This window comes from Lates calcarifer, linkage group LG4 (assembly GCF_001640805.2).
Source record: "Lates calcarifer isolate ASB-BC8 linkage group LG4, TLL_Latcal_v3, whole genome shotgun sequence".
Classification (NCBI taxonomy): Eukaryota; Metazoa; Chordata; class Actinopteri; family Centropomidae; genus Lates; species Lates calcarifer.
Genome location: NC_066836.1, coordinates 10,301,689 through 10,327,804, shown reverse-complemented (window position 1 = coordinate 10,327,804; position 26,116 = coordinate 10,301,689). Strand labels below are relative to the sequence as shown.

General features: G+C 39.0%; 2 protein-coding genes across 4 annotated transcripts in view; one reads left to right on the top strand and one right to left on the bottom strand.

Moving 5' to 3' along the window:
• Positions 1-1,695: 1,695 nt before the first annotated feature.
• On the bottom strand, positions 1,696-16,394 carry rb1cc1 (RB1-inducible coiled-coil 1). Of its 2 annotated transcripts, XM_018676403.2 has the most exons (24): positions 16,036-16,394; positions 15,453-15,499; positions 14,888-15,020; positions 14,669-14,795; positions 14,392-14,562; positions 13,957-14,159; positions 13,310-13,703; positions 13,031-13,201; positions 12,759-12,943; positions 12,405-12,591; positions 11,325-11,406; positions 11,148-11,212; positions 10,942-11,045; positions 10,072-10,198; positions 7,930-9,863; positions 7,486-7,672; positions 6,321-6,429; positions 5,807-6,107; positions 4,202-4,253; positions 4,053-4,100; positions 3,538-3,596; positions 3,204-3,331; positions 2,845-2,915; positions 1,696-2,599 (listed from the first exon to the last, which is right to left on the bottom strand). In XM_018676403.2, the coding sequence occupies exons 3-24, from the start codon at positions 14,956-14,958 to the stop codon at positions 2,522-2,524; spliced, it is 4,854 nt and encodes a 1,617-aa protein (XP_018531919.1). In that variant the 5' UTR covers positions 14,959-15,020; positions 15,453-15,499; positions 16,036-16,394; the 3' UTR covers positions 1,696-2,521. The 2 variants fall into 2 exon arrangements, with proteins under 2 accessions (XP_018531919.1, XP_018531918.1); XM_018676402.2 differs by lacking the exon at positions 15,453-15,499.
• Positions 16,395-23,073: 6,679 nt separating this feature from the next.
• agap3 (ArfGAP with GTPase domain, ankyrin repeat and PH domain 3) overlaps positions 23,074-26,116 on the top strand; it is a 115,837-nt gene continuing 112,794 nt past the window's right edge. Inside the window, exon 1 of one of the 2 annotated variants that reach the window (XM_018676395.2) lies at positions 23,074-23,987. In XM_018676395.2, coding sequence (XP_018531911.1) covers positions 23,618-23,987 — 370 coding nt within the window. In that variant the 5' untranslated portion in view covers positions 23,074-23,617. The remainder of the gene's footprint in view (positions 23,988-26,116) is intronic. The other variant, XM_018676397.2, reaches the window with a different exon arrangement.

Genomic DNA, 26,116 nt, shown 5'->3' with positions numbered 1-26,116 from the left:
GTATGTTTGTGATGAATCTGTGCTTTTGTACATTAAAAAAAAAAAAAGTTCAAGGTAGTTTTGAACTTTTTGCATGACAGCAATAAAAGAGTTGAATTTGAATTAGAATGTGCATGAGAACACATTGTTCATAAAGTCATTATGATGTTATGTTAATTGTCTTTTCCTCATGAAATGGTTTATTCCAAGGGTTCAACAGACATCACTTCGATATTAAGTAATACACATTTGTCTTACAATCCTCTGCATTATCACCTCTATATATTAGAAGTGCAAGGTTATTTTTGTATGCTGTTAGAACACCTCAACATAACTAGCAAATTTGGTATCTTCTATTATATCACATTAAAACTCATGTTTCACAAAATATTTTTTTCTGGTCACTTATTTCAGATATGTTTCCATGTATGTCTATATGTATATGTATTTATATAATACACATACTGTATGTAACATGTATGTTTGTTTATATAACCTACATTTTTTTGGCTTTCTATTTTCACTTTTCACTCTTTGTAATGCAATTTGTTACCTATTATTATGTCTTAACTTGTAACATGTGGCGTTGTATTTAATAACACTTCGGTTACTCTTCTTGTTGAATTAAATGATACATCTCTGTTAAAATATGTATTACAAAGCAAAAACAAAGATGAAGACCACACTGTAAGTTGCTATGCTTGCTGCTTAACAACAGCCAATTTCATGACACAGTGCTGAAGATAAGTAGTCATGTGTTATAGAAAGAAGTTTGACAGCAAGTCAAAGGCAGTTTTAATGGTGGAACTAGCTAGAGACTACACATGGCAATGTTAAATCCCATTCAGCCTGATGAGAGTGACTCCCAGCAGCTCTGAGCTCAGTGGGGGGTTGTAAACATTTACACTAAGAGCCTGTCCAGTGCACATGGTTGGTGCTTGCCAGCCACCTCGGTATCGAATGTTGTGTTGCATATTTTGTCATTCAGGCCTGTCCCGAAATTGTAGGAATCACACCATCAATTTATGAAGGAGCCATCCAAATGTGACAACAGGCTTATGCTAAATGGAGAAAATAGAGCTAAACATTGTTAAAACACCCCTAGACCCACATGGTAGAGAGTGCTCGGCGGAGAGCTGCTATGCTCCCCGCTGTGAACTGGGAAAGTGATGTTGGTGGGCTTCCTTCTCCATGAGGGCCGCATCGTTCTTGGGCCCCGATTTGAAGCCTTTTTGAAGTCTGTTTCCTGCAGCAGTGTGCCAACATTAATGTTTCCACAAAAGCAAAAACGCTAAATCAAATGAATACACTATACTGTGCTATTCCACACTGACTCCTGAATCCCCCAGAAAATTTTAAAAGCATCATTAAAACCCTATTTACTATATATGCCCTAAAAGTCACTAATGTGTATTTTTTGTTTTGTTTCATAATAACAAGCCATAATAAAATGTTTTTTCATTAGTTAATACAAAAATCTTAATTTCCAGTGAACAAGCAAGTCTTCCTGAAAATGAACAAGTGTTCACTGGTGCAATAATTAGTAAATAGTATAAATAGTATTTGGAATAAACAGTATTTGTGCATTTACTGGGAAAACTTTTCACTCCCTAATGAACATTATGAGGTTAAGTCCAATTGCATCATTTATTTCTTGGCATCAAATATAATGCCCCAAATATGTAGTAATAATTGGCCATGGCAGCAACAGCAGAATATGTTTGGGATCAATCCTTTATTGTTTCAAAACTCTATCTTTTACAATACAGTCATTTATTGTTACATGTGTGATTTGATGGGTAATGTACAATGTCTTCCGATAATGAAACACAGTCACAAAGTATTCCTTTCTACATATCAATATTCTATGATAGTGAGAAGTTTGTGCTGATATATTTACTTAGTTCTGACAGCTCAATTACTTCCCTTTTCAAATCAACAAAAGCATTGTTTTTGAAAGTGCATTTCAAGGATTGCAAAGACGACTGTTTCCATCAGTCAGCCATAATGTACATTTCAGTATTGACAGAGGGCCATACTGCTTTGTGAGTAACAAACAGCATTAACTACATTTCCAACTACAACATTTATCTGGATAAGTAAATCAAAGAAAATATATCAATATGCATGCCATGAACATTCCTCCATAAACATTTATAATAAATGTATATTTTCATTTAATTATGTTGATAATGACACAGTATTTTCCACAAAAGGACAAATGCTGATAATGAGAACTAATATTTAACATCCAAATTTTGTTCAATTGTACACACAGGTCAAATGGCGTAATGCCACAGTGTATAGGGCAATGCCCTAATAAGGTTAATAGCATTTGGTCCACAATAACAAATCTGGGTTTAAAAGAAAACAAAAATGTGGTAGCAGGTGGGATTTGAACTGAAACTCAAAATAGTATGACGACGATCTTAATTCTGTCCATTTTTAAGGTCTTTCAATTTTCAAGTTATGAATTATGATGTGAAGTTTCTGTTCAAAAATTAAGCAATATAAATATACATTTTAGCTCATTACTTGGCTATTATACTTTTCTGTTCCATGGAACAGCTTTCACTCTGTAGAACTTGGTTCCTAAAGGAACCTTGAACCTGTTCTGGGCCTGGTAAAGGAAAAGAGACAAGGAGAGAGAGCTTTGTAAGAGGTTCAAACTGTGCATACAACAACGTAACAGCATTACTGACATGGATCAAATCAACACATCAGAAAAATAAATCTATACCCAGTGTGTGGACATTGTTGCTAAAAAATATACCAGATTTCCAGGACCACACTTCATCTATGTTGGTGTATTGTTTCTTAAATATAAAATGAAAAACATTATATAACTTGAGATAAATTCAATACCTTTTTTGCCTGGCAATATTCCTTCTCCATCACCTTTCCAAGCACCCACGGCCGTCTTGAGGTTCCTGATGCTAAACAACAAAACAAATTGACTTGTTAAACAAATAATCATTGAGCACTCTGTGAGTAAGCACATTAGCACATTGTATGAAAAGCAAAAAACAAAGCAAAAACTCCATTTTTTTTTAGAGAACACATGTACACACAGTATGCACAGTCACTGTTATAAATCCATTCATACTTGACATATGAAATCTAACTGACAACATAACTGATAATTTTTTATTAGTGAATCACAAAACAATTTCCTACACCACATGTCTCATCAGAGTCACAAAAAGGTTTGGGGTGAAGCTGACCTGGTTTGAGGTCCAGTGCAGTGAGAGACTCTGAGTGGAGGAAGTAGAGGGTGGGACCGACTGTGAACAGCACGTAGTTATCATGCCTTTCATCCAGGATGATTAGGACCAAATCGCCAACCTGGAAGCTGAAACATAAAAAGATGGACAAAGGAGACAAAGGGATGATGACACACAGAGTTGTGCAAACTGCTAACAAAAAACGCCACACGTTAATGGTAATTATATAATAAATGCGTATAATTATACTTCGTGTAATGATGGACAGAGTTTTAGTTAAAAATCACATCGGTGAGCACATGTTAAGGCCACGTGTTATGTTTTATTCACTTACTCTCTGATGGCGATTTTGTCTGAATGCCGTGACGACACAGACGACATGCTTTGAGACATCTACAAAGAGAAGGATTAGGGCAACGTTACACATGTTACAGCAAGGAGATAACAGTATTGGCTACAAATGACTTCCAAGAGGACTTATTTGAACATCTGTCTGACTAGAGATTTGTAAGAAACAGGCTTAGTAATTAGCACTTGTACTTTCACACTATTAACAGTATTATACTAAAACTAATTTCAATTGTGTCATTTTTAAAGATCAGTCAGTGCTGATTAAAATAACTTTTCAAATCACAGAAATATATTTTTTTAATACAGTAAATGTTTGTGTTTCAGGCATACAGTTTCACTAAAATCCATCCCTCTACACATTTTAATGGCACTCTGCCTTAAAATTCATTTGTCTTCACTGAGCTCTTTGGCCTCCTGGGTCAGGATTTTACTCTTTGATGCTACTGCCACCTAGTGGAACAGGTGTTACATAGCTCATAATGATAATGATTGACTGACCAGTCTTTGACTGAGGCGCTTGTTTTCTTCTTCCTTCATGTGTAAAGTCTGCAATACATATTCGATTGATTAAACAGATACAGATACATCCAGAAACACAGCATCTTGCGCTTAAAATGCAGTGTGAAAGATAAAAGGTGTCTACTTACCCGCTCGAGTAAGAGTATCCGCTGTTTCTCCTCTGATATCAGGATATTGTCACTAGGAAAAGAAAACACCAGGTTACTGAAAATCATCCTCTGAAAACTATCAATAAAAACATGTACTATTAAAAATGATTAAAGTGTGAGAAAAACTATAATTCATACTACAAATATTAAATAGTTCTTAATCTTAATAGTGATAAATCAAACACTTACACTGTCTGATCCTAGCCTGCCTTCCTTCCACTGTCAAATGTCCTCTCTGTCCATCCACTTTTGGCTACTGTACACAATGTTGTAGTCTTTTGAAATTCTTCTTCAATAGTGCAAAGGCTTCTGTCTGTGACCAGCAACCAGTTTCATATCATTATAACATAAAGGTGCTCTCTGCTGTGTGTGACTGCAGCCAGAGAAATTCTAAGGACTTTGTTGCAGCCTCCTTCAGCTCTGCTGTAACTTTGCTAAGACTAACAGTTTTTCAGAATTATGTTCCTGGTACAAAACCAAAGGGAAGCTTAAATCAATGACGTAGGAAAAAGGTACAGCACACTAGATAACCTTATTTCACAGACAGGAAAAATAAAATAACTGGAATACGTAAATTAGTTTAAATGAATATCTGTCTGATCTTTACTGCTAAATTAACTTGAAAAAGCATTAAAAAGACCAGAAGATATCCTGTATTCTTAAACTCTCATGGATTAGAATATGTCTTAAGTCATCTTTTCAGCTTAGTTTTCACTGTTAGTCAGAAAATGTGAAATAACAGGTTAGAGAACACCCTTACCATTACAGGAAAACTACTCTGCACTGAGGATAAACGACTAAGTGCAGTAATTCAGTGCCATTTATGTGTGACTGTACAAGACTGGGTTCACACACACACTTCAGTAACCTGGTAAACATCAGCTTTCTGCAGTAACTCAATCTCTTGAATGCCACGTAAACAAGGAACACGGTTTCCTCTGTCAGGTTAAGAGAAAAAGAAAACCTGATTCACCAGATCTACTGTAAAATTCTACAGGAAAAAACCTGATATTGTCACTGTGTATTGTATATGTACTGTATGTAATGGATTTCTAGAGACTTGCATGTACATGGTAAACACAAAAATATAGTAACAGCAGTGCATAGAAATTAAGAGATGATTGCTCATACTGATGAGATGATTGCTCAACTGAAAACTAAATTCAGTATCCACATTTGAACACTAAGCCATTTGCAAAATTCAGACAGACACGCGCGCGCGCACACACACACACACACACACACAGAGGAAATATCGTGTGCTTCTCCACAACACAGATTGCCCTTTCAGAGAGCTGTCAAAATGCTCTGACCTGAAAAAAAATCTCTTCTGGCTTCAGCATCACATCTAAACAGGTTTCTTATGTAACATTTCAATCTTGGTTCAAAAATAAGGTGTGGAGTAGGGAAAAGGCACTGACTGGCCAAATCCATGTCATCACAGGCCTTAATCTGGTTAAGAAAATGCATGTAAATGTGTTGCCTTAACCTGACTTCTTCCTAGTAACCAGGTGAGAACACAATCACTCCAATGTATCTCAAACTACCAACAAGACTAAGTTTTACTGGACAGGAGATGCTTACTGGACTGTCACCATGCTGGCTTCCACTGCTGAATCGACATGCTCATCGTCTCGAATGGCTGCCACAGAGGCCAGTCTGTCACTTTCAGCCAGGGGCTCAGAAGAACAGGCCCCAACAAGAGGCAGAGCTCTGGCTGCTGCTGCTGCTGCTCCAGCCTCTGTGACGTCCTGAGCTGATGGGTTAGAAGTGAAGAAAGCAGAGGAGACCAGCGCAGTGCTGCGCAGGCGATTCAGCTCTTCTTCTAACTGCTTCTTCTCCTGCATGACACTAGCCCGGTCCTCAGAGAGTGTCTCTATCAGAGCTGCAGGGAGTGAAGATATATAAGAAATGCTAACAAGCACAAAATGCCAATCTACAGCCTTAAACTTGAAAGTCTGTAACTATTTAGTAGGTATAATATTAGTTGAAAAACTAAAAAGAAGCATGTTTAAAGACTCAATTTTCACACTTCTGTCCTTAGACATTAAAAAATTATTACCCTCCTATCAAAGCACTCGGTATGCACAGCACTCACCTTTGTCCTTCTCCTGCTGTTGTGTAACTTTCCGCAACTTCTCTGTCAGCTCATTGATGATCTGTTCCTTCTTCAGCTTCTCTCGGGTTAGAACAGTGTTGAAATTAGTCTAGAAAAACAAAAAATTTTTTTTTATAACCATTGAGAATTTTAACAAGCCCCACAGCTATTTTGGTCACAACAGAGAATTTAGATCAAAGCACAAATGATTTTGAGAGGATGCCTTATAATTGCTAAATTCTGAGGACTCTGATCAGCTTGCAGCCACGGGAGTTGCAGTGATTTTGTTGATTTACACTAACCTGTTAAGAGTATTGTTCCATATCTGATCTTTTCACCATTCATTATACCCAGTTACAAAAACAGAAATGAAATTAGATTATGCAGGCTAAACTTTTTTTTTTTCAGAAAAAAAAAAAAAAAAATCAGTAAAAACAGTTCAATTATGTAATTTTTGCAAAACGAAAGTCCCATCATCTTAAATTATAAAGCAGGGTGAATCAGAGAAGAGTCTGATATCTCCTTAACAGAAATGCCATGAATATTTGTAAACAGTAAATGGCAAAATACAAAAAAAGAAGTTAAAAAAAAAACATCTCTCTGCTGTCCCTTTGGTGTAAAGCAATCAGACTGACTGAGATTAGTGGCAGCACAGTAAAAAGTGGATTTTCTGGACAAATGAATGAAAGCCTGATCTCTAGATGTGTGAGGCTTAACTTGAAATTAAGTGCAACTGGCCAAGAGTGACAGTTCCAATGATTCTTAACAATTAAAGGTTTCAGAAATTAAGTACACACTGGTGTATTACATTGTATTACCATGTAAATGGTCACTCAAGTTGACTTAGCAGTGCATAAATGTATTTATGATAGCAGTTTGTTTAGCAAACCTAGCTAAAACAAATGCAGTCAAATAAAACAGCCCTGCAGTGATGAAGGTTGCGAGAGGTGATTAAACTTTAAACTTTGTTAAAATTATGAAAGCTGCAGTTTGTGGTGCTGCTGAACTGCATTGCATTATACTGAAAGGTGTTTCAAATATTTAGTCTACCCTTAATTATAGAATCTAATTGGACAGATAATAGTAGTATCCCTGTTTACCTTTAAATGTTGCAGTTGAGGATCTCAGCATTTTAGAACAACCGACATACAGCCCAAATACAAACCTGCTGCTCTGCAATTAGTGATGTCTTGAGGTTCTGTATCTCCTCATTCTTCTTCTTCTCCAGGAGCTCCATCTGGGACTGCAGGGAGGCCCTCTCCTGCTGCAGTCGCTCTTGTAGTGCTGAGTCCAGAGACAGAGGTGCTCCGGCATCTGCACGCCCCTCAGCATGCAGCGACAACCCCTCATCGCTGAAAGGCACACAGTACACTTTAATTCTGACAGGGTAGTTACATAATATGGATATTCAAACACATACAAACACAAAGAACAGTTGACAGTTCATTCTTAATCAACACTACAATAGCTTGTTTACATATTTTATCCCAGATTTTCTTTCAGTGTGTCATTTCAAATGAAAGTAGATTAAATTCAGTCAGGTTTTATAACGTTTAAAACACAGAAATTTCTACATGTGCTGTGTCTGTTATCGTGATCAGACATTTACCTTTTTGAGGATTGTCTCTCCTGAAGCTCAGTCTCAAGTTGTGTAATTTTCTCTAACAGTCTCTTTTCCAGCTCCTCCTTCTGCTGCTCTAACTCTTTAAAGGCATCTGGTGATGCAACCTTGGTGGCCTCCTCTTTTTCTAAATCTTTCTCGACTGCTTGTCTGCCCTGCTCTACTTTTTTAGAGAGCAGGTCATTTTCTGCCTGCAGTTTGTTGATGACAGTCCTCAGCTCTTGCTCCAGTTCTTGGAAGCTTCTCAACTGCTTTTCTTTTTCTTCACCTAGAGACATTTGCTGGTCTAATTCCTGCTTAAGTTTCTGTTGCTGCTCAGTGTGGCTTCTCTCGGCGTCCCGGGCTTGCTGCTGCAGGGACGAGAGCTCACTGCGCAACAAAATAGTTTCCTCCTCGTGTCTGTCCACCAGCTCTGAGATGCAGTGGTCCTTCTCGATCCTCATCAGAGTCCTCAGCTCTGCTAAGTCCACTTCATACTCTTCATTTTTTACCTGAAGCTGTTTTTTGATTCCTGCCAGCTCTTCGCTGAGGACTTTGGTCTCAGCCTCTACCTGAGACTTCACAGCCTCTGCCTGCTGAATCTTGGCCTCCTCAAGTAAGAGCCTCACCTCCTCTGTCTCGGACTCTTTGAGGGCTAGCTCCACCTCTAGTTTGCAGCGGAGTTCTGCAAGCTCCGTAACACGAGCTTCCAAGTCCTTGATTTGGTTGTCCCTCTCTCTAAGAGTGGTAGCATGGTGATCAGCTGCCTCGCTTAATTTTGCACTATTTTCAGCAGCCAGATGTTCCAGAGCCTCGTGGTTATCCTTGGTTAGGGTCTCCAGTTCTGCCTTGTGTTCCTGCTTCATTCTGTCCTCCAGCTCCTTTAAGTGAGATTGCTCAACAGCTTCCAACTCCTGTCGAATCTTCTGCTGGCTACGTTCAATCTCAAAGTGCAGATTCTCAAGCTGGCTTGTCAAGGAGTCTCTTGAAGCAGAGAGCGTCTTAATCTCTTCAGCTTGATCGCTGATCGTCTGCTCCAGGTTTTTGATCCTATCCGCCTGGCTACACTCCATTTCAGACCATCGCTCTCTCTCATTCTCGAGCTGAGTTAACTCTTTCTCTTTGCGCTCCATAAGCCCCTCCAGCTCCAGCATTGCACGCTGGACGTCTCTGACTATGTTCTGGTTTACTTGGTTTTCCTCCGTTAGTGTCTGAACCTGTTTCTCGAGCTCTTGCTGAACAGAAAGAAGCTCACTTTGGTGCTGCTCCTTCAGCTCCAGTTCATGGGTCTGGCAGAAGTTGTCCACAATGTTGCGCACCTCTGTGGTCATACTCCTCAGGACAAACCCAAAGTCATGTTGTTCTTTCAACACTTGACCTCGCAAGTGATAGAGGTCATCCTTCACACTTCTAAAGTTGGAATGGGACTCCTCTGCAGCAGATCGGTACTTGTCAATAACTTGTTTGAGGACAGAGATCCTTAAGTTCTCCCTCTCTAGTGTTGTGGTATCCTGCATTCGCTTGTTGTCAATCGCATTGATCACTGAAGAGTACAGAGACTCCACCATCATATCAGGGCTGGTCGGGTCACTGATGGGGTTCGGAGAGGTCAAGTTTTCTTCAATCACAAACTCGTTGACAGCGGACATGAAGTCAGATTCAGGGCTCTCTGCTAGAGAATCCAGGTCGAGGGAGCCCTGCTGCAGGACTGGGTCCATGTTGGGATGGCCAATGGTTTCAAAGTCAAATGTCTGTGCATCGATGCTGTCCGGGGACAAGTCCTCTAGAGGAGCTGGGACAGGAACATGTAGGGGCTGGCAGCTGGGTCCCTGAAGGCTAAGAGAGGAAGGGGTTTTGGAGGACATCGGTGTGGTGGTTCCAGGCACGCTTTCAGACTGTGGGGTCAGCAGGGTTGATCTCTGTGCACTCTGAGAATAGGATGCCTTAAAAATGAGAACAGATGAAGGAAGAGGAAGCAAAAGAAGATACTTCATAAAGAAATGTGAAAAACATCTGTAAAATCATACTATAGATAAAAACCATTGGATTCCATACTGAGGTTAAGAATCATTTTTGATTTTACAACTAACCAGTCTATCTTCATTTTTACTGACTGGATATAACAAAGGTTGATGATGAAGCTGTCATTACCCTTTGTTCACTTAGCAGGTCAGTGATAGTTTGAGACATCTCATCCACACTCTGTGCTGCTTGGACCAGCTGGTGAAGTGTGTCCACATGGTGATTTAAGGGCTCAAAGTCACACATTGTAGGAACCCTGTAGAAAAAAAAAATCAGGAATAAAATTAAGAACAGAATTTTAAAAACTGCACTGAGATTCTTTTTTCAGTACAATACAGTCTAGGGCAGAGGTCTGAAAGTTTGTGTTGTTATGGCTGGGTTTCAGGCCAATTTCCACACCACAAGCTAAGACTTCAAAACAATCAATACGGTTTTATATATACATAACTTCATCTAGAGCTTCAACTTAAACCAGCCTGTATATACTACACTCCAGCCTTTCCTCACCAAGCATGTCCAGTATGAATTTATGAAGTATGATCTCATACACTGGGTGTGCTTAATTGCAGTGTTCATCTACTTTGGTTTGCACATTGGCTTGACTGATTATCTACTACTTTTTAAAGACCAAGAGTGGAGAAAGGCAGGATTTAGAAATGCTTATTAAAAGGTTTTAAAATTAGCTGCATAGCTGCCCTGCTTTAAACCTTGTGTCCTTCAAAATCAATGGAGCTTACTGTCTTTTTCTTTCACATAAACACAATCAGGAGTCTTACAAGTTGTTGTCTGTTCCGTGAACAGTTAAAACACATGTGGTTATTTGACAGAAAACACATTCATTTGCATAAAAGATCACCAACAAATTAATCGGATTTAGAACATTAACTTCCAAATGAACCTGTTCTTATACTGGCCATATCCTAGGACAACTCTGGCAGTGTTATATAACTGACACGGTTATACCTAAAACCATTGCAATGACTGAGGACAGTGACTTACATAAGGAAAGGCTGCACCTCTAAAGGACAACAAGATTTCAAGTACTGCAGGTCCTCGAGTGAGATGTCTGGAAGTTCATCGTCAAACCTTCTGGGCTTTCGTGTCTGTAAACAATAATAAGTACAGAAAAACGAGAGATTCCTTATATACAGTGGAAATAATATACATGATAACATCAGTTTGGTCAAAACATTTTCCAAACTTACACAGAATGATGTTGGAGGCCATGAATCAAGTCCTCTGAACAAACGATTTCTGAGGAAAGACTTCCCTGAAAAGAAATAAGTAAACAGATCAAGCCTGGTCTTCATTTTTTCAAAAACATATCGTTTTGTACAGCAACAATACAAACATCATCAGTGGGGTTTTCAAAAGACACTTACTGAAGAGTTTCCCAAAAGATTCCCTTTTGAACTTCTCTGCCTCATACAGTCGTTTGCCATCCTTCACAAGTGCATAAGCCCACTGAGAAGATGGAAGAGAGAATTGTCAAGACTTTACTAAAGCAAAATAATGACTGTGTGTCTCTTTGTGTCCCTCTTCAAGGCTTGGTGGCATTCCTTAGCAGGATCTTTAATGTTACTAAGGTTTAAATGTCAAAAAATTAGATTATTTAGTTTCATTCCTGTTCATAATTGTATAATCATCGTCCTATCATTCCAGTGATTCCTAAGAAAATAACCACACCCTCAGGTGGAAACTATTTAATTCACTGCTAAAGAAAAACAGAAAGAGAACACAAAGAAATGTAACAAGACTTGCTTCCTGTTGCATCAACCACTGTCAAAAAACAAAATCATCTCAGTAAAAGAAAGGACAAAAATGAGCAAAATCAAGTCCACTGTTAATCTCCAACTATTTTCCTCTCTTAAAGTGCAATTGGACACAGCGATACAAAGAGGAATAATATAGGATAATATACACAGGTGCCCTCTGCAGAAATTCAAACAGCTCTTCAAATTTTAGCATTATGTTAATGCAATGGAAGCAGCCACCAACAATATAACTCCAAAACCTAAATGGTACACTACAAGTCCTTCATGTGCCTGCTTAACAGGACATGCCACATGAAACAGCACAAAACTTATCTTGTTGGTTGAGGCATGTGTTATCAATTGATCATATTCTGTTAACGTTAACCATGTCAGGAATGTTAGATGCTTCAAGGTAAAAAATATACCAAAGTAAATACTCCCTCCAAAGCATAAATACAAACAATAAAAGACTAAAAAAATAAAAAAAGCTTGAAACTAACTTAGTTGTCAAGCATCAGTGAACAACATAATAGGCCTGTTCTCTCTTCATCATTGTGGCAAAGTCAGAGAATAACTGCCCAATTACAGTTGAATGTAAATTATGTGCTCTGCGCTAAACACCCCCAAAAGCTACTGATTGAGTGAGCCTCTTTGTGTCACTATGTCTGGACGCACAATTAGTGTCCAATGATGGTGTTCAGCACTGACCTCTCTGTAGTGACGCATAAACATTTTTCTCCTGACAACTTCCACCACTGCCAAGCAGTACATCTGGGGAACAGTGCTGAGGGCCTCCACCACTCTCACTCTTTCCATTAGCTCTGTCAGAAGTCTGAGTAGAGCCTGGAGCTTCTCGCCGTCCTGGTCTGCATGAAGCATCACGTAGCAGCACCATCTAAATCAAAGTCATTACCATCATTAAAGTTGCAAAAGTAATTGCCTTGACTTCAGCATTTTGAAAACCAGCAAGGCTAAATTAAACAGTAATAAGCCAAGACCACTAGCAGTGAGTTATGAAACAAGAGGAAGAAATATTGGGGAAGAAGTGGTTTTCTTTTTTACTTGAGTCGGACTTGAAGGTTGTTTGCAAGTTCTTGTTTGGCAGTGGTGCACTTCTTTTTGATGTCTAGCAGCTTCCTGTGGTTGTTCAGCATGATCATCAGCTGGTTGGTGTGACTCAGACACAAGTCAGGCAGAACAGATGTATCCTTCAGGTTTTCAGCCCGCTTCTGATTGGCCAAAAATCCCTGCCAGAGACAACATGTAAGTACAATTCATAAAAAACAGAAGATGGAGAGAGCAATTTACTAGTGTTTCCCTATTACTTTACATACCTGAGCAAGTTCTTTCTGTTCATTCACCAACTTCTTACAGCTTGCAATCATCTGGTCTAGAGCATACAACCTGTCCTCAAGCCCCTTAATGGCTTTCATGTTTTGATTATCTAGCTTGGCAATTGTGTCGCGACAATCCGCCAGGAAGGGCTGAATGATCCGCGGGTCAAGCTGAAAGAAACAACATTTTAATGAGGACACACATCTTTCCTCCCACGACTTATGACTACACATTTAGAATACTACTTTGACATGTCTATTCATACGTCACTGACTCACCCTATTGATGGAGTCAAAGCATTTCCTCACAACCGATTCCACATCATTGGGTCTGTCTTGCACGTTGATCCAATCTAATAGTGTGACATTGAAGGAGGACGGGTTGGCGAACTCGGGAGTGTCATCATCTAATAGCGCAGCTCTCAGCCCACCGCTGTCAGTCATTTCATTTGTTTCCTGGTCACCGGCTGGCTCACACGTGGATGCAGATGACCTGGAGGGCCTCGGTGCATCAGCAGTGCAAAGCACAGAGTCAGTGGACTTTTCTTCTTCTGTCTCATCTGAATCCTTTTCTGGGGTTGAACTGGACTTCTCTATGCTCTCTCTGTAGCTGTGTCTTGTCAGACTTTCAAGCAGAGGTATCCTTGCCATTACAGACACTGCTGTGCCTAACCTGTAATCATAACAAAATGTGATTTAAGAACAGAAAAGCCCATTTCCTTTTAGCAGATGTATTATTAGTTGCATTTTCTTTACTGTTATTTCACTCATATAACTGAGCTAAAATTGTGATCAAATTATTCAAAGTGTCAGCAAAGGCATATGCAAATATTAGTTACTACTACACAGCACTGAATTTCAAATACCAAACTACTGGATAAGATTATCAAAGTATGAAATATAATGTTCTCCTTGGCAACACTTACTTTGTAAGCTTCACCTTGATTTCTTCCAAGTCATGTTGATAATTTGCGTATGAAGTGTCAAATTTCACAAGCAACTTCTGATAAGACAGAGTACAGTCGTCCAGATTAGCCATAATTGCAGCCCAGCCTTGGTGTTGAAGGTGTTCATCATGAACCAATCGTTCACAGAAAGAGCAAAGTTTCTTGGCAACTTCAAACATTTCCTGGAGAGGAATGAAAATAACAATGTCAGTGCAAGTTAGAAGCATTCCATAGTTAATGGGCTGGTTACAGTAATTTATATTTTACTTAATTAGATATACATAATCTTAAAAATATGTATTAATCTCATAAAAGTGGTACACAAATGACAAATATTTCAAAGCTATTTCTTAGGCCAGACATGTCCCAGTGAAAGGCAAATTTAAAAAACAAATAAACAAAGTAGGTAACTACCAGAGCAAGTTGTGTTCGTGAGGCAACGGTGTGAAAGACAGCTGGCATCAGTAAAGATTCCTCCACTTTGACCTGAATCTCACTCTCAATGGAGAAGGTGGTTTTGGGGATCGTTGGATCCCGGTCACACAAGATCATCTCTTTGTTGAACAGGAATATGGGGTTTGTTTCCTACAGATAAACAGTGAGACATCAGTAAACAGGTCATCATATACACAACCTGTGTGCCTTCAAAGCAAATTTTAAAAAGACACAGTATCAAATTATATAGACTTACAGTGCCAGCACTGTAGCTGCAGACTCGTCTCTCTGCAGCCATACATTCCCCTCCATTGACAACAAGGACTTGATGTTGAATTGCAATCTTATATTTGGCTTGGATGGCATGTTTAAGTTCCAGTACACTGAAACATAGGAAGAATGTATTTAGGTCACAATGGCAAAGGCATACGGACCACTGTTTCTAATTATTAGCAGTAGAATGACAGTTTCTTACGTTTGGACAGCAAGATCAGTGTCAAATGTCAATGTGCTGCCATTATTGACCTGGAACACATACAACTTCATGTTGAATCTCCCAGAGTTCTTTGCTCTCGCCTATCTTGCTCATTTAGTCATTCAAGGCCACCCTGTGAAAAAAACACAAGCATGAACATGAGACAGCTGATAATCTCAGCTTTTACATTTTATCAAGTCTTCTTTATTGTTGTTAAATGAGTGATGCTGCTATTTACTCAGAGCACAAGTCCATACAGTTACTTGAATAACACCTGTACAGTGTTTACTGGGTTACAACACGGGCTATAATTATGTGTAAGGATATTATTATCACAGTCTGTCTCCATGGGTGATTTAGATCATTTAAGGACCACCGTGTCACCATGCCTTTTCACCTAAATTTGAGTCTCTTTTATGCCTACTGAATAAATTAGCATAGCAGCGGAGTCCCCATGTCGTCGGTTACTGGCTGCTGTCGAGTTTGTGTTGTGTTACAATTCACCTAACATGTTGGTCTAATGTAAAGTGTAAATCTGCTTTAGAAATAGATAAGGCTACTTCACATTTGTTGACGTTCATCCGGAGAGCGGCGAGTCAGAAGGCTTCCCTGCTGAAAAACCAAGTTTAAGATACTGTAAAGTAGAGTTAGCGCTGTCTAATCTCTCACTGTTAACGGTTGTTAACGTGACAATATAAAATAATATATTAACAAGTTGCTATCACAGACACAGACAATGTGAACGGTGGTTAACGTCGGCTAATTGACCTTAATTGCGGTTTGCACGTCTGCGGACCTCCTGTTACCCGGGCACAAATGTTTATGTTGACTGTTTTTAGAACAGGGAACACTTAACCGTTGCTATTAAACTCGGGGCCTCCAGTTAGTCGTGGTTTCAGTGCCAAAGAAGGAGCCACCAGCAGCGGCTAGCAAGCTAGCTGGTCAATAATAAACCGCTGACTGTGCTAACTGGCTATTAGCTAACACAGCTGTCAGGCTAGCGCAGGACATCTACTTCTAACGACGACGAATTTGACAAATGTATCAAGAGTAGCCAAAACAGCTAACACTGCCTGCTTATACTTATACCTGAATAAGGATGAGATCCCACACTGAATTACTTAAGTAAATGATTTCGTTGATCTTACCTCACTTTGCTCGCATCTCCCTGTTCTTGGTCTCCACCTCGCCTAGGCGAGCTGGCTAGCTAACAAGCTAGCAACTGAGCTAGCTAGCTAACCTGTTTTAGCTTGGCATACATAGAGCTAGCTTAGCAAGCCACTTAGCTAACGTTAGCTAGACTAAACAAGCCTGGAATAGCTGTCAACCATGGTTAGTTGTACAGATTGACCATACTGTTGTAAAATAAATGTCTGATTTGGCAAACTCCAGCCGTGATGGTGTAACACACGGGCTAAACCACCAGTTGTTTATCTCAGGTAGCTAACTACGCTAACACCCTCTCAATGGCTCTGTCTGTTTTGTTGTTGTCATCTGCTGATGTGCGGTCTATGGACGATCCGTCCAGCAGAGACCCAACTCAAAGACAGTTTAACAAAGATATTTTATAAGATAGGTTGCCTTACTACTCGCGCATTTGCTTGTACAAAGTGAAATAACATTTACGCTGAATTTACATAAGAATATTAATATATATATTTTAATATATATATATAAGTCAAAAAAATAAAGTTTAAAATAAATACAGAACTTCATGTTTCATATGTCTAATTTTATAATTTTTACTTTTGAATGTGGCTGTAATAAAGATATAGTTCAGTTTGTACTATTCTGCTTCAGTCTATGCCTCAATTAAAGCTACATACCTTTAGTCTGTTGACATGTATTTAGTCTATTTAAATATATGTATTAATTTAAATTATCTTACCTATTCAGTCATTCTTTTGGCTTGCCATAAAACTGCTTCCAGCAAAAAAAAAAAAAAAAAAAAAAAAAATCATGCCCCTTTCATCAGTCTTTAAAAATCTAGAAATTCAGAATTAGTCTCAAATAAAATTTATATTTGAACATTTTTGTTCCCTGTTTTCATTTATACTATTTTACACTTGAATCATTCCATTTCATATTGTTTACAAAAGCTATAGCCTGCTATGATCAACAAATTTAATAATAAATTTGCGTTCCACCTAAAAGGTTCAAAAGATTCGGCTCTGAAAACTGTGTTAGATTTCCCATCAGTGTTTTCGTTCGTCACTGTACTTTTCCAGGTGTATTATGGGAAACTGAGAGAGAAGACGCTGTCGAGTGTTTTGCTGCAACATGAGAAGGGGTGTGGTTAATGTAAGGCTGCAGTGTGTGGATGATCCTATTTTGCTGCAGAGAGGAGGTAGTTTGTCGCAAAGTGTAGAGGGACTTTATCAGACTAAACTTCTCATGGTCTTAATATTTGTTTTTTATTCTGCATCATTTTAGTGGGTTTAAACATGAAAACTGAAAAAAGGCCTGTGCACTAAATAATAAAAATGAATACCAGTGCAAAGTTACAGCAACTGTTTTTACCTTGCTTAGGTTGGTTGCTTTGTAATCTGAAACACACACACACACACACACACACACATGCACAGAGGGGGGGGGGGACATTAATACAATCAAAATATCTGGGGTATATATCTTGCCAAACAAAAAACTGTACTGTTATATCCTAGGTTTTTATTCTTAGTGTGCCTTAATTATTAGACTCTCTGTCTCTCTGAGACGTAACTTAAAGCGATCTAGTCATTAATGCTATTATTGTGGAGAAAAAAAATGTGATTGGCATAGCCAGGGGGTAGTCAGACTGCACGATCGATTCTGTCCCTGCTTTATGTGTTTATGGATTGTTATTTAGGTGAACTGATCCTTTAGTAGTAATGGTTTATAAGCCAAATTACCGCTAGAGGTCACTGTGTCGCCATAATTTAATTTCACCCTTAGACATCAAATGGAAATAGGTGTTTCCTTTTCCTCTCACATTTTATGATCTGCCAAACAAAAAATCTGTACTTTACACACCATCATATATCAATTCAGTCAAATTCTTGTAACACAAAAATCTAAAATTTGCTACCTACAGTGACCTCTTGTACGGTACATGAGTGCAACAGTGTAAATAGAAACTAGTCCATTCACCAGAGCATCAGGGTTCAAATACCTATGGTTGCTCTGTTCTTTAACATTCCTATGAGTGGTGGAAATGAACAAATAATTTCCATTTGGGATCTTTACAAACTTGCTTGCACATTTGACAAAATTCCAAAATGACTATAAGGAACTGTTAAATCACAAAAGAAATACTTCATATACAACACATTAAATGCTATGCAGGAATAACTATATAGCTTTGGCTGCCAAAAAGCCATTCTCAAAGAAATGTACATTATATTACCCTAGAGTGATATTATGTGTGGCATTAATTAGACCCCAGAGAGATCTCCAGTAAAAGAAATCCAAACACCAAACAAACATAAAGAGTAATTTTCAATAGCATATCATTTAAACAAGCTAATTAATAAAGCAAACAAGTAATTCTTATAAACTAGCATTAGTCATAACATTTCAGTTCAATGAAACACTGTTATGTTACCTTTTTTTGGGCTGTTAAAGAGTGCCAATTTAGAGTGTAAATTTATTTATCACAATTAAATTTGTTGTTAAAATGCTGTAATAGTGTTCAGTAGTCTTCAGATGTCCTCCCAGCTCATGTTAATGTTTTGGAATTCAGTTGTCGACTGTGTTGAGTTTCAAAATATCAATGCAAGCTGGGAGAAAAGTCAGAGACTTGGGGGTGCTAATAAGCACTATAACAAAATCAGTGCATCTTATGGCAAAAACAATTAGTTACTTGTTCCCAAGTCTGCTGTAATTATTGGGCTAGAAAAACACAGGGCATAGCCTCTTCTTGGAAGTGAAAAATCCCTTGAGGCAAACGCAGATGCAAACTGTAAGAAGTTTATTTGTAAGTAAGAAATTACTTCTACTTCTTGTTTCTGAAAATAAACTCCATTAATGTTTATGGTAAAAGGATGACCTTATTTCACACAGCAAACAGAAAAGAAGAAAGGAGCTCTGCCAGAGCAACCAGAAAGGTCACAGGCTTGATCCATGCACAGCTATCTGAAATTTCTGAGAGGACTGTGTTCAGAGAGGCCAGTGGCTCACTGCACTGCACTGGTTACATCCATAGATGGTATTTAAACTGGTGTGTCTGGATGGCACCCAAGAGCGCCTAAACATAGTTGAGAATAATCTCTTCCCACTGCAATTAGTTCAGCTTGCTCATGAAATGATGCTGCCTCTTGTGCATGCTCTTATGTCAGAATTTGCCTTGCTATATGAAAGCATTTTTGGCCTTTATTAACCTACCAGTTCCCTATTTTCCTCTCACACATACATGTCTGAAAGGTTAATGATTTTTATAATTATTTGTATGTATGTATGTATTGTATTTCAAACTATCTCTCTGAGCACAATCAAACATCATCAATAAACTCTGTGTGAGAGACCAAGCAAGTCAGACACAAGAGATAGGGAATTTTTTTAGAGGTTTTTATTAGAATCTTTTATTAGTGTCCATGGGAGCTAATGACTTTAAAGTGTGTGTGGCCAGATAGGACTAAATAATGCCGCTCTTTCTTGCTTATGTCTACCCTGGTATTACATCTAAGAGTATGGAAGTAGATGGGGTGATATTAACATTAGCCTTGGGTAGCTCTGTGTTCTGTAAAACAGAATAAGAGTCATTTTAGTCACATGGATTAAGTTGTGAATGAACTTTTGAGCTTCCATATAACTTCCAGGTTGCTACTGACTCGTTACTTTATTTAGTAATTCCTTTATTTAAACAGATTGCTACATTGAGAGATATTTGATCAAGAAAAAACATGCACAGTGTAAAAGCATAGACAAATAAAATCAATTAAAACAAACAATTTACATACACAATTGATAAGAGGCAAATAAGTTCCACATTAAACAGAAGTAAGTGAGCAAAAATAGACAAATAATTAGTGAATGAAATACTCAGGCTAAAACTACAGATGACATCTGCTGTGCTTCAAGCCAGTGGGATGATTTTGATGATGATTTTTTCTTTTATTTCCTTTACTCAGCCACCTATGTACATTATGCGCAACTATGGGTATATTGCAAAATCAATAATAATATAACTTCATTTCATTCAGTATGCATGGTGCATTGTCAGGAGATGTTTTGATGGAGCCATCTGTGGTCGGTGGACAAATATGCAATGATTTAAGATCGGCTCCATCTTGTCTCTGGTGAAGCAATGTGACCAGAGTTCAGCATGCTGCATCTTCAATTTGAAATGGTTTGATAGAGCGAGGCCTTTGTAAAGATTCACATGAAGGTCTTGGCCATGAGGACTCATTAGGATGGGAGAAATTCAGCCAGAAAATTAGTATTTTACCCACATCCCTGCAAGTTCTAATGACAATCAATAATTCAGACGGGTTTCATAAATATTGCTCTTCAACGGCTTTTTTCTCCCTGGGTGTAAATGAAACTCGACTATTCTGGTATTCATGGCAACTTCCAGTGTCCTGGGGCAGCTCTCTGGGGCTCCTGCAGATCATTTGGAGCAAGAAGCTACATTACTCAGCTGTGAGATAAAACACTTAACTTGGTGGGGCTATTGTGCTGTGAAAATAAACTTAACCTAAACTTATTATTTAACTTTAATAAAAAGGAGAACTGTTTATCATAATTAAACATATACTATTTCCTTCTGTTTTCCCTCCATTGTATTTATGTGTGTATTTGTATTTTCACACATAGCTGAAAATGGATGTTGTTCATGTGCATAAAAAGACATCATTTGAGGGTCTAATAGTTGTTAGTAAATTATATTTCATGGATGTTCCATATATTCTGATATACAACACCCTGAGAAATGTATATGTATATGATACATATTATATATAAATCTATGTGGTGCATTGTGTAGAATAGTTGCTATTCTTATTCAAACATGTTATGTAAGCCATTTGCCAAAAAGGAAAGGAATTCTTGTGTGTATCATATCCCTATGATACAAGGTGCCTTCATGAAAGGAAGGCCCATAATAGCAGTGCCAACATTATCATGTGTCAATACATACTAAATGAGCCAGAGAATTAACTGCATAATTCATATAATTGCAGAGAAAATGAAGCACTGCTGCATATAATCAGAAACTGGAAGTTATACTGCACAGGGTAGAAAGTCATTAATCTATCTGAATATTGACATACTTTCACATTCACCAGGTTTAACTTGCATCACCCCGCTACTTCATATTAATCTGAAAACCTCGTCTGAACCTCGATTGTTCATTGCTATGCAAATAAGTCACAAATGGAACATCGCTGTGAAACGAACTGGAGAGTGACAAAATCTCAACAGCCAGATTAAACACTGGCAATCACTGCAGCTGTAAATGTTGTTCAAGCTAAAATGGAGTGCAACAGGACAAGCATAGCAATGCATTTTGTAAGGAGGAGTTCCAAATTTGGTCAACAGATGGTGGCAGAAGGCTGAAGATAGCACAGAGAGAGAGAGAGAGAGAGAGAGAGAGAGAGAGAGAAAACGTGATGTGCAGCATGTTGCAGAAGTGGTTCATTGTTGCATAAATAAAAGTATACATGTTTCCTGCTTCAGACTCTGACAGTGTCTTGCAAACAGTGAGTTTTCAGGTAATGAGAACTATATATAAAATAGCATTGCTTATTGAGTCATGTTTATTCAGGGACTCTTCACAGTTGGTTTGGTCTACCTCCTCATTAAGAAACACAATAGGAAGACACAGCTGTGACGCAAGCCGTGTACTTGGAGCAACATCATCCATCACAAAATAATGACCATAAGCAATGATCTTAATCTCCAAAACAGCAGGTTCTTCTGGCTGCTGGATTCACATTTGCTATAATGTGATGCTGTTGTATTAAAAAAAAAGAAGTTATGTGTCATAATGCAGCTGTTCAGAGGTGTGCATCATCATCTCAGTTGTCACAACAGGTTCGGTAACATTATGAAATAATCAAACTTCATTAGATAAGAGAAGAAAGAATTTGCAAGCATCAAAATAACAATATCATGGCTTCCTTTGAGTCCCTTGAAAATAATTCTGTGGTAAAAAGCAATATTAATCTCTCCACTGAAACTGTAATACTGGAGAGGACAATAAGAAGATGATTATTGCACTCTATGTTATTAAATGTGTGAGAAAATTGTTTCAACAACAAAATTGTTTGCTGCTTGGAAGTTCAAGGATGCCCTTTTAATTTCTCCTCCATTACATTTGAATCACTTTTTGGCACAGCCTGACCTGAAAGTATGGCACACAAATTCCATTTATGTTTTTTTTCTTCCTAGTAGTGTTTGATCAGTCATTATCTGCACCACCACACTGCTGCAGAAACAGGAGACCCTTGACTGACTGTGACAGTCATTTGGCCTTCAACAGCTGTTGTTGTAAGGTGCATTCAGACCAGCAGATGGCTCTGCCTCTTTCTTTTACAGTGCAAAAAGACCCACAGTGATCCATGTCACACCACTTACTGTGAGATTCCTTAATGCAAGACCTTTTAGACATGTAGTGATATTTGATAAAGTACGTGTGCTGTGGATAAACTGGGCCTCAAGTCCAAACACCTGTAGCCTATTTGCTCATAATGAGATGACAAACAAAGATGTAGGTGTATCCTGTATTTCTGCCTTTTGTGGTTTGAATTTTACATGTGAAGGCTTTATCCTCCTTCTCTCTTTGCCAAACATAGATTTGTATAAGTCCAAGAAATTGGAACCACATAGCCTCATGAAAAAGTATTGACCCAATAATATGATGTGCTTATTGTGGTTTTGAATGTGGCATGGTCTCACATTTACCTGTAATGTGTTCTTAGATGTAAAATTGTAAATAAACATGCAGTATTTTGGGAGTTACAAGTTACCTGCGCGTACACGTGCGCGTGGGGGATACAATAGCTTGAGGGTTTTTATTATTATTATTATTCAAACAACAATCAACAACAAACGGCATTCCTAATGTAACTGCAGCACTTCTACTCTCGCATCGCGCAGCGGCCAATTTTTGTGGTTGCATAACCGTCAGGTAGGTTATTATAATGATGTGCACGTTGCGAATCTTCTACGTCGCCCCCCCTCCTCCACCCTCTCCACCAAATCCAATCACACCCTCCCCCATCTCAAGTACAATTACGTGATGGGTGACGTTTCAGCATGCGGAGGAGGGCGCTGGGCAGGGACCACTTGGACCAAAGAGGACTAAACGCTATTTCATTTCAGCGCAGAAACAACGCATTCAAGGCTGTGGACCAGGGGCGCCTTGCTGAAGCCTACAGCCCATTGTCTCCTTCAAACAGAGCAACTAAGGAAAACGGGTTTGATCAAAAACAGCGGTGTAGCCCATAAAGGAGTGTCCAAGTGGTAGGCATTGCGGGTTTGTAAGCCACAGAAAGAAAGGGGGCCCTGGACAGATCTGGCCAATAACGGAAAATGAATCACAGTCAAGTTTTAATAATATGAGCACGAGCCGCGTTTTGTTGCAATTGGCGACCAACTATTGATGCTTCTGCGCCGATCGTTTTCCAGACCACCAGTTCGCGCGGACTTCTTTTGTTCGCATCGCTTGAATCCCAAATTCTAGTCTGCATATTTTTGTTGCCGTTTGTAAAAGAGTTAGTCGCTCCCACCAAAAAAAGAGAAAAGCCCAAGATGAATTTCCAGTCGAGCGTCCCAGTGTCCGGTATCTCGCAGCAGTCTCAACCAGCCATGCCCACTCCAGGCACGGTCCCGGCTCCCGTTCCCGTCCCAGTTCCCCAGTCCATCCCGTCCCAGTTCGGATCCGGATCGTCTGCAAGCTCAGGGGCCGGCCAGTTCGGTTCGGGGACTGTTTCGGGCCAGGCTGCCCAACCCGGCTCGGCGGGCTCGCAGTTTGTTTTGTCCAACTCAGCGGCCATCAGGGCAGAGATCCATCGGTTCGAGTCTGTCCACCCGAACATTTACGCAATCTACGACCTGATCGAGCGTATTGACGACCTGGCCCTGCAGAACCAGATCCGAGAGCATGTAATCTCCATTGAAGGTGAGTAGGGGAGGGGGGGGATCATACTGGGTTTTCACTGTCGTGTGGTGCCTTTTCATTCATTGAGGATTGGGGGGATAAAAGGGGGTGTTGTGTGAATGTTTTGGGGGTGGGGGGTATCTTCTTTTCCTTCCTTTTGTGCACATTTGGTAACATTGTCATGGGCTCATAGCACAGTGTCAACAATCACACTTTGAGGTCGGGGGCGTAGCCGATCTCATAGTCCTCCTGTTCAAGGACTGAATTGCCCCCATGCACTGCAGTACTAACAACGAAATGTTCAATTGCAGTTACAAGAGGCAGCCTGTGCAATTGTAATTAGCTCCCCCAAAACTAGTTCTGCTGCTAAATGACATCTGCTAAAGGGGACATTGTTTTCCATCTCACCCACTATAGTCTGACCTCCAGTGAGTGTCTGAGATAGCGTATGTATATATATATATATATATATATATATATATAGAACCCATGTCAGTGAATTAGAGGCTGCCAAATGTGAAATCACGTGTTACATGAAAGTAATGATTGCCCTGAACAATGCAGAAGCACACACTCTCACTCAATATAGTGAGGTTACACAGTGAGCAGGAGAGAAGAAATAATGATGTACCACTAGAGATGGGGTGGTAGACATCACTGGGTTGGTTATTAAGCCAGTTAGTGGGCACACTCTCCGGAAATCAAGTCCAGATGTTATTACCTATCCAAAGAGGGGGTGACAGTGAGTGTAAACCAGAGAATACTAGTATGAGGAAAGCTACAGCAAGCCTGTCACATTCAAGTGAAGATGATGTACTGACAGATCCGAGTGTCATAAATAATGGTAGTGGGTTTCTCGTGTGTTTCTTTCTGCTACTCAACCGCCCATCTATCCAATCAGTGGCTGTGTGACACAGCAGTCGAGGTACATACCCATCAAAGTCAGCTGTCATGGGTCTTGAGGAGTATTATAGCAAGTATACTGGATACACACATTTCCACCACTGGTTCCAGTGCTATCTATGATATCTCCATTTGGTTACATTTCTTAAGGTCAAATATAAGGAATGGAGCTGAAGTTGGCAATCAATACGGTAGGCCTACGTGCACATTTTGTTTTATAATGTTACTAGTATTCCAGAAGGAAAATGGAAAATTATTGAGGCCAGCTTGACTGTTTTGTTTTTGGCAGCAGTTTTGAGTTGACAGTGGAAGAATGTGATAGTTCATGTAAGATTATATCCTTAGCAGTGTTATTAGTTAGTATTCAGACAGTACAATTTAAGCACTTTGTAATTTAACAAAGAAATAGCAATGGTCAGTTGGTCGGCATTCAACAACTATAGTTCCCATAAGGCTTTGACAGCATGCCAGTGGCAAAGTTTCATGGGAAATGTTGAAAGCTGACAAAATAGTCATGTAATGCAACATTAAGGGAGATATAAACATATGGAAGATTGACACAACAGTTTTTAAGTGTAGATTGGTAATAGCAGTGTTTCCAGGTTATCAACAGATCTAAGGATTGTCAGAGAGGATCTTCACTATATTTCCTCTGTATGGAAACAAATGGTCTATGCAGGCTACATTGGTTGGATGTATTGTTTTAACCCCAGGAGGCAATAACAGACTTCAGCTTTCACAGGCTAGGATTGGAGTGTTAGATGGTGTGATAGATTAAGATAGATAGACAGATCAGAATGAAAATGAAAGTCATTTTTGCGTGAAAATAAACAATCAACATGTTGGCCTGTTGTGTCTCAGTTCAGCCCTTTGAGAAAAGAATGATTTTTTTTCTCTTTTTTTCTGATGCCTTAGGTTGGTTGCATAATTTACTCAGTGAAGGCATGTCTTTATTCTGTGTCTTGATAGGACAACACTGGAACCTTTATAAGTTATCTCTTAGATGTACCTTTTAGAAACTGGAAGGTTATTGCTCGCTTCATTTGCAAATCAGTTTAGATACAAATATTTTGTTTCTTCTTCCTAAAAGACTTGTAAACACTTGACCTGTTCAGTTAAGAGGATTTTTGCTTTCCTCAGCAGGCCCTCAGAAAAGAGTGCAAACTCGACGCTTTCAACTTAGAATAGCATGTTAACATTTAAATATATACAGTACAGATAGCTAGCCATTAGTTTCTGTCTGTAGG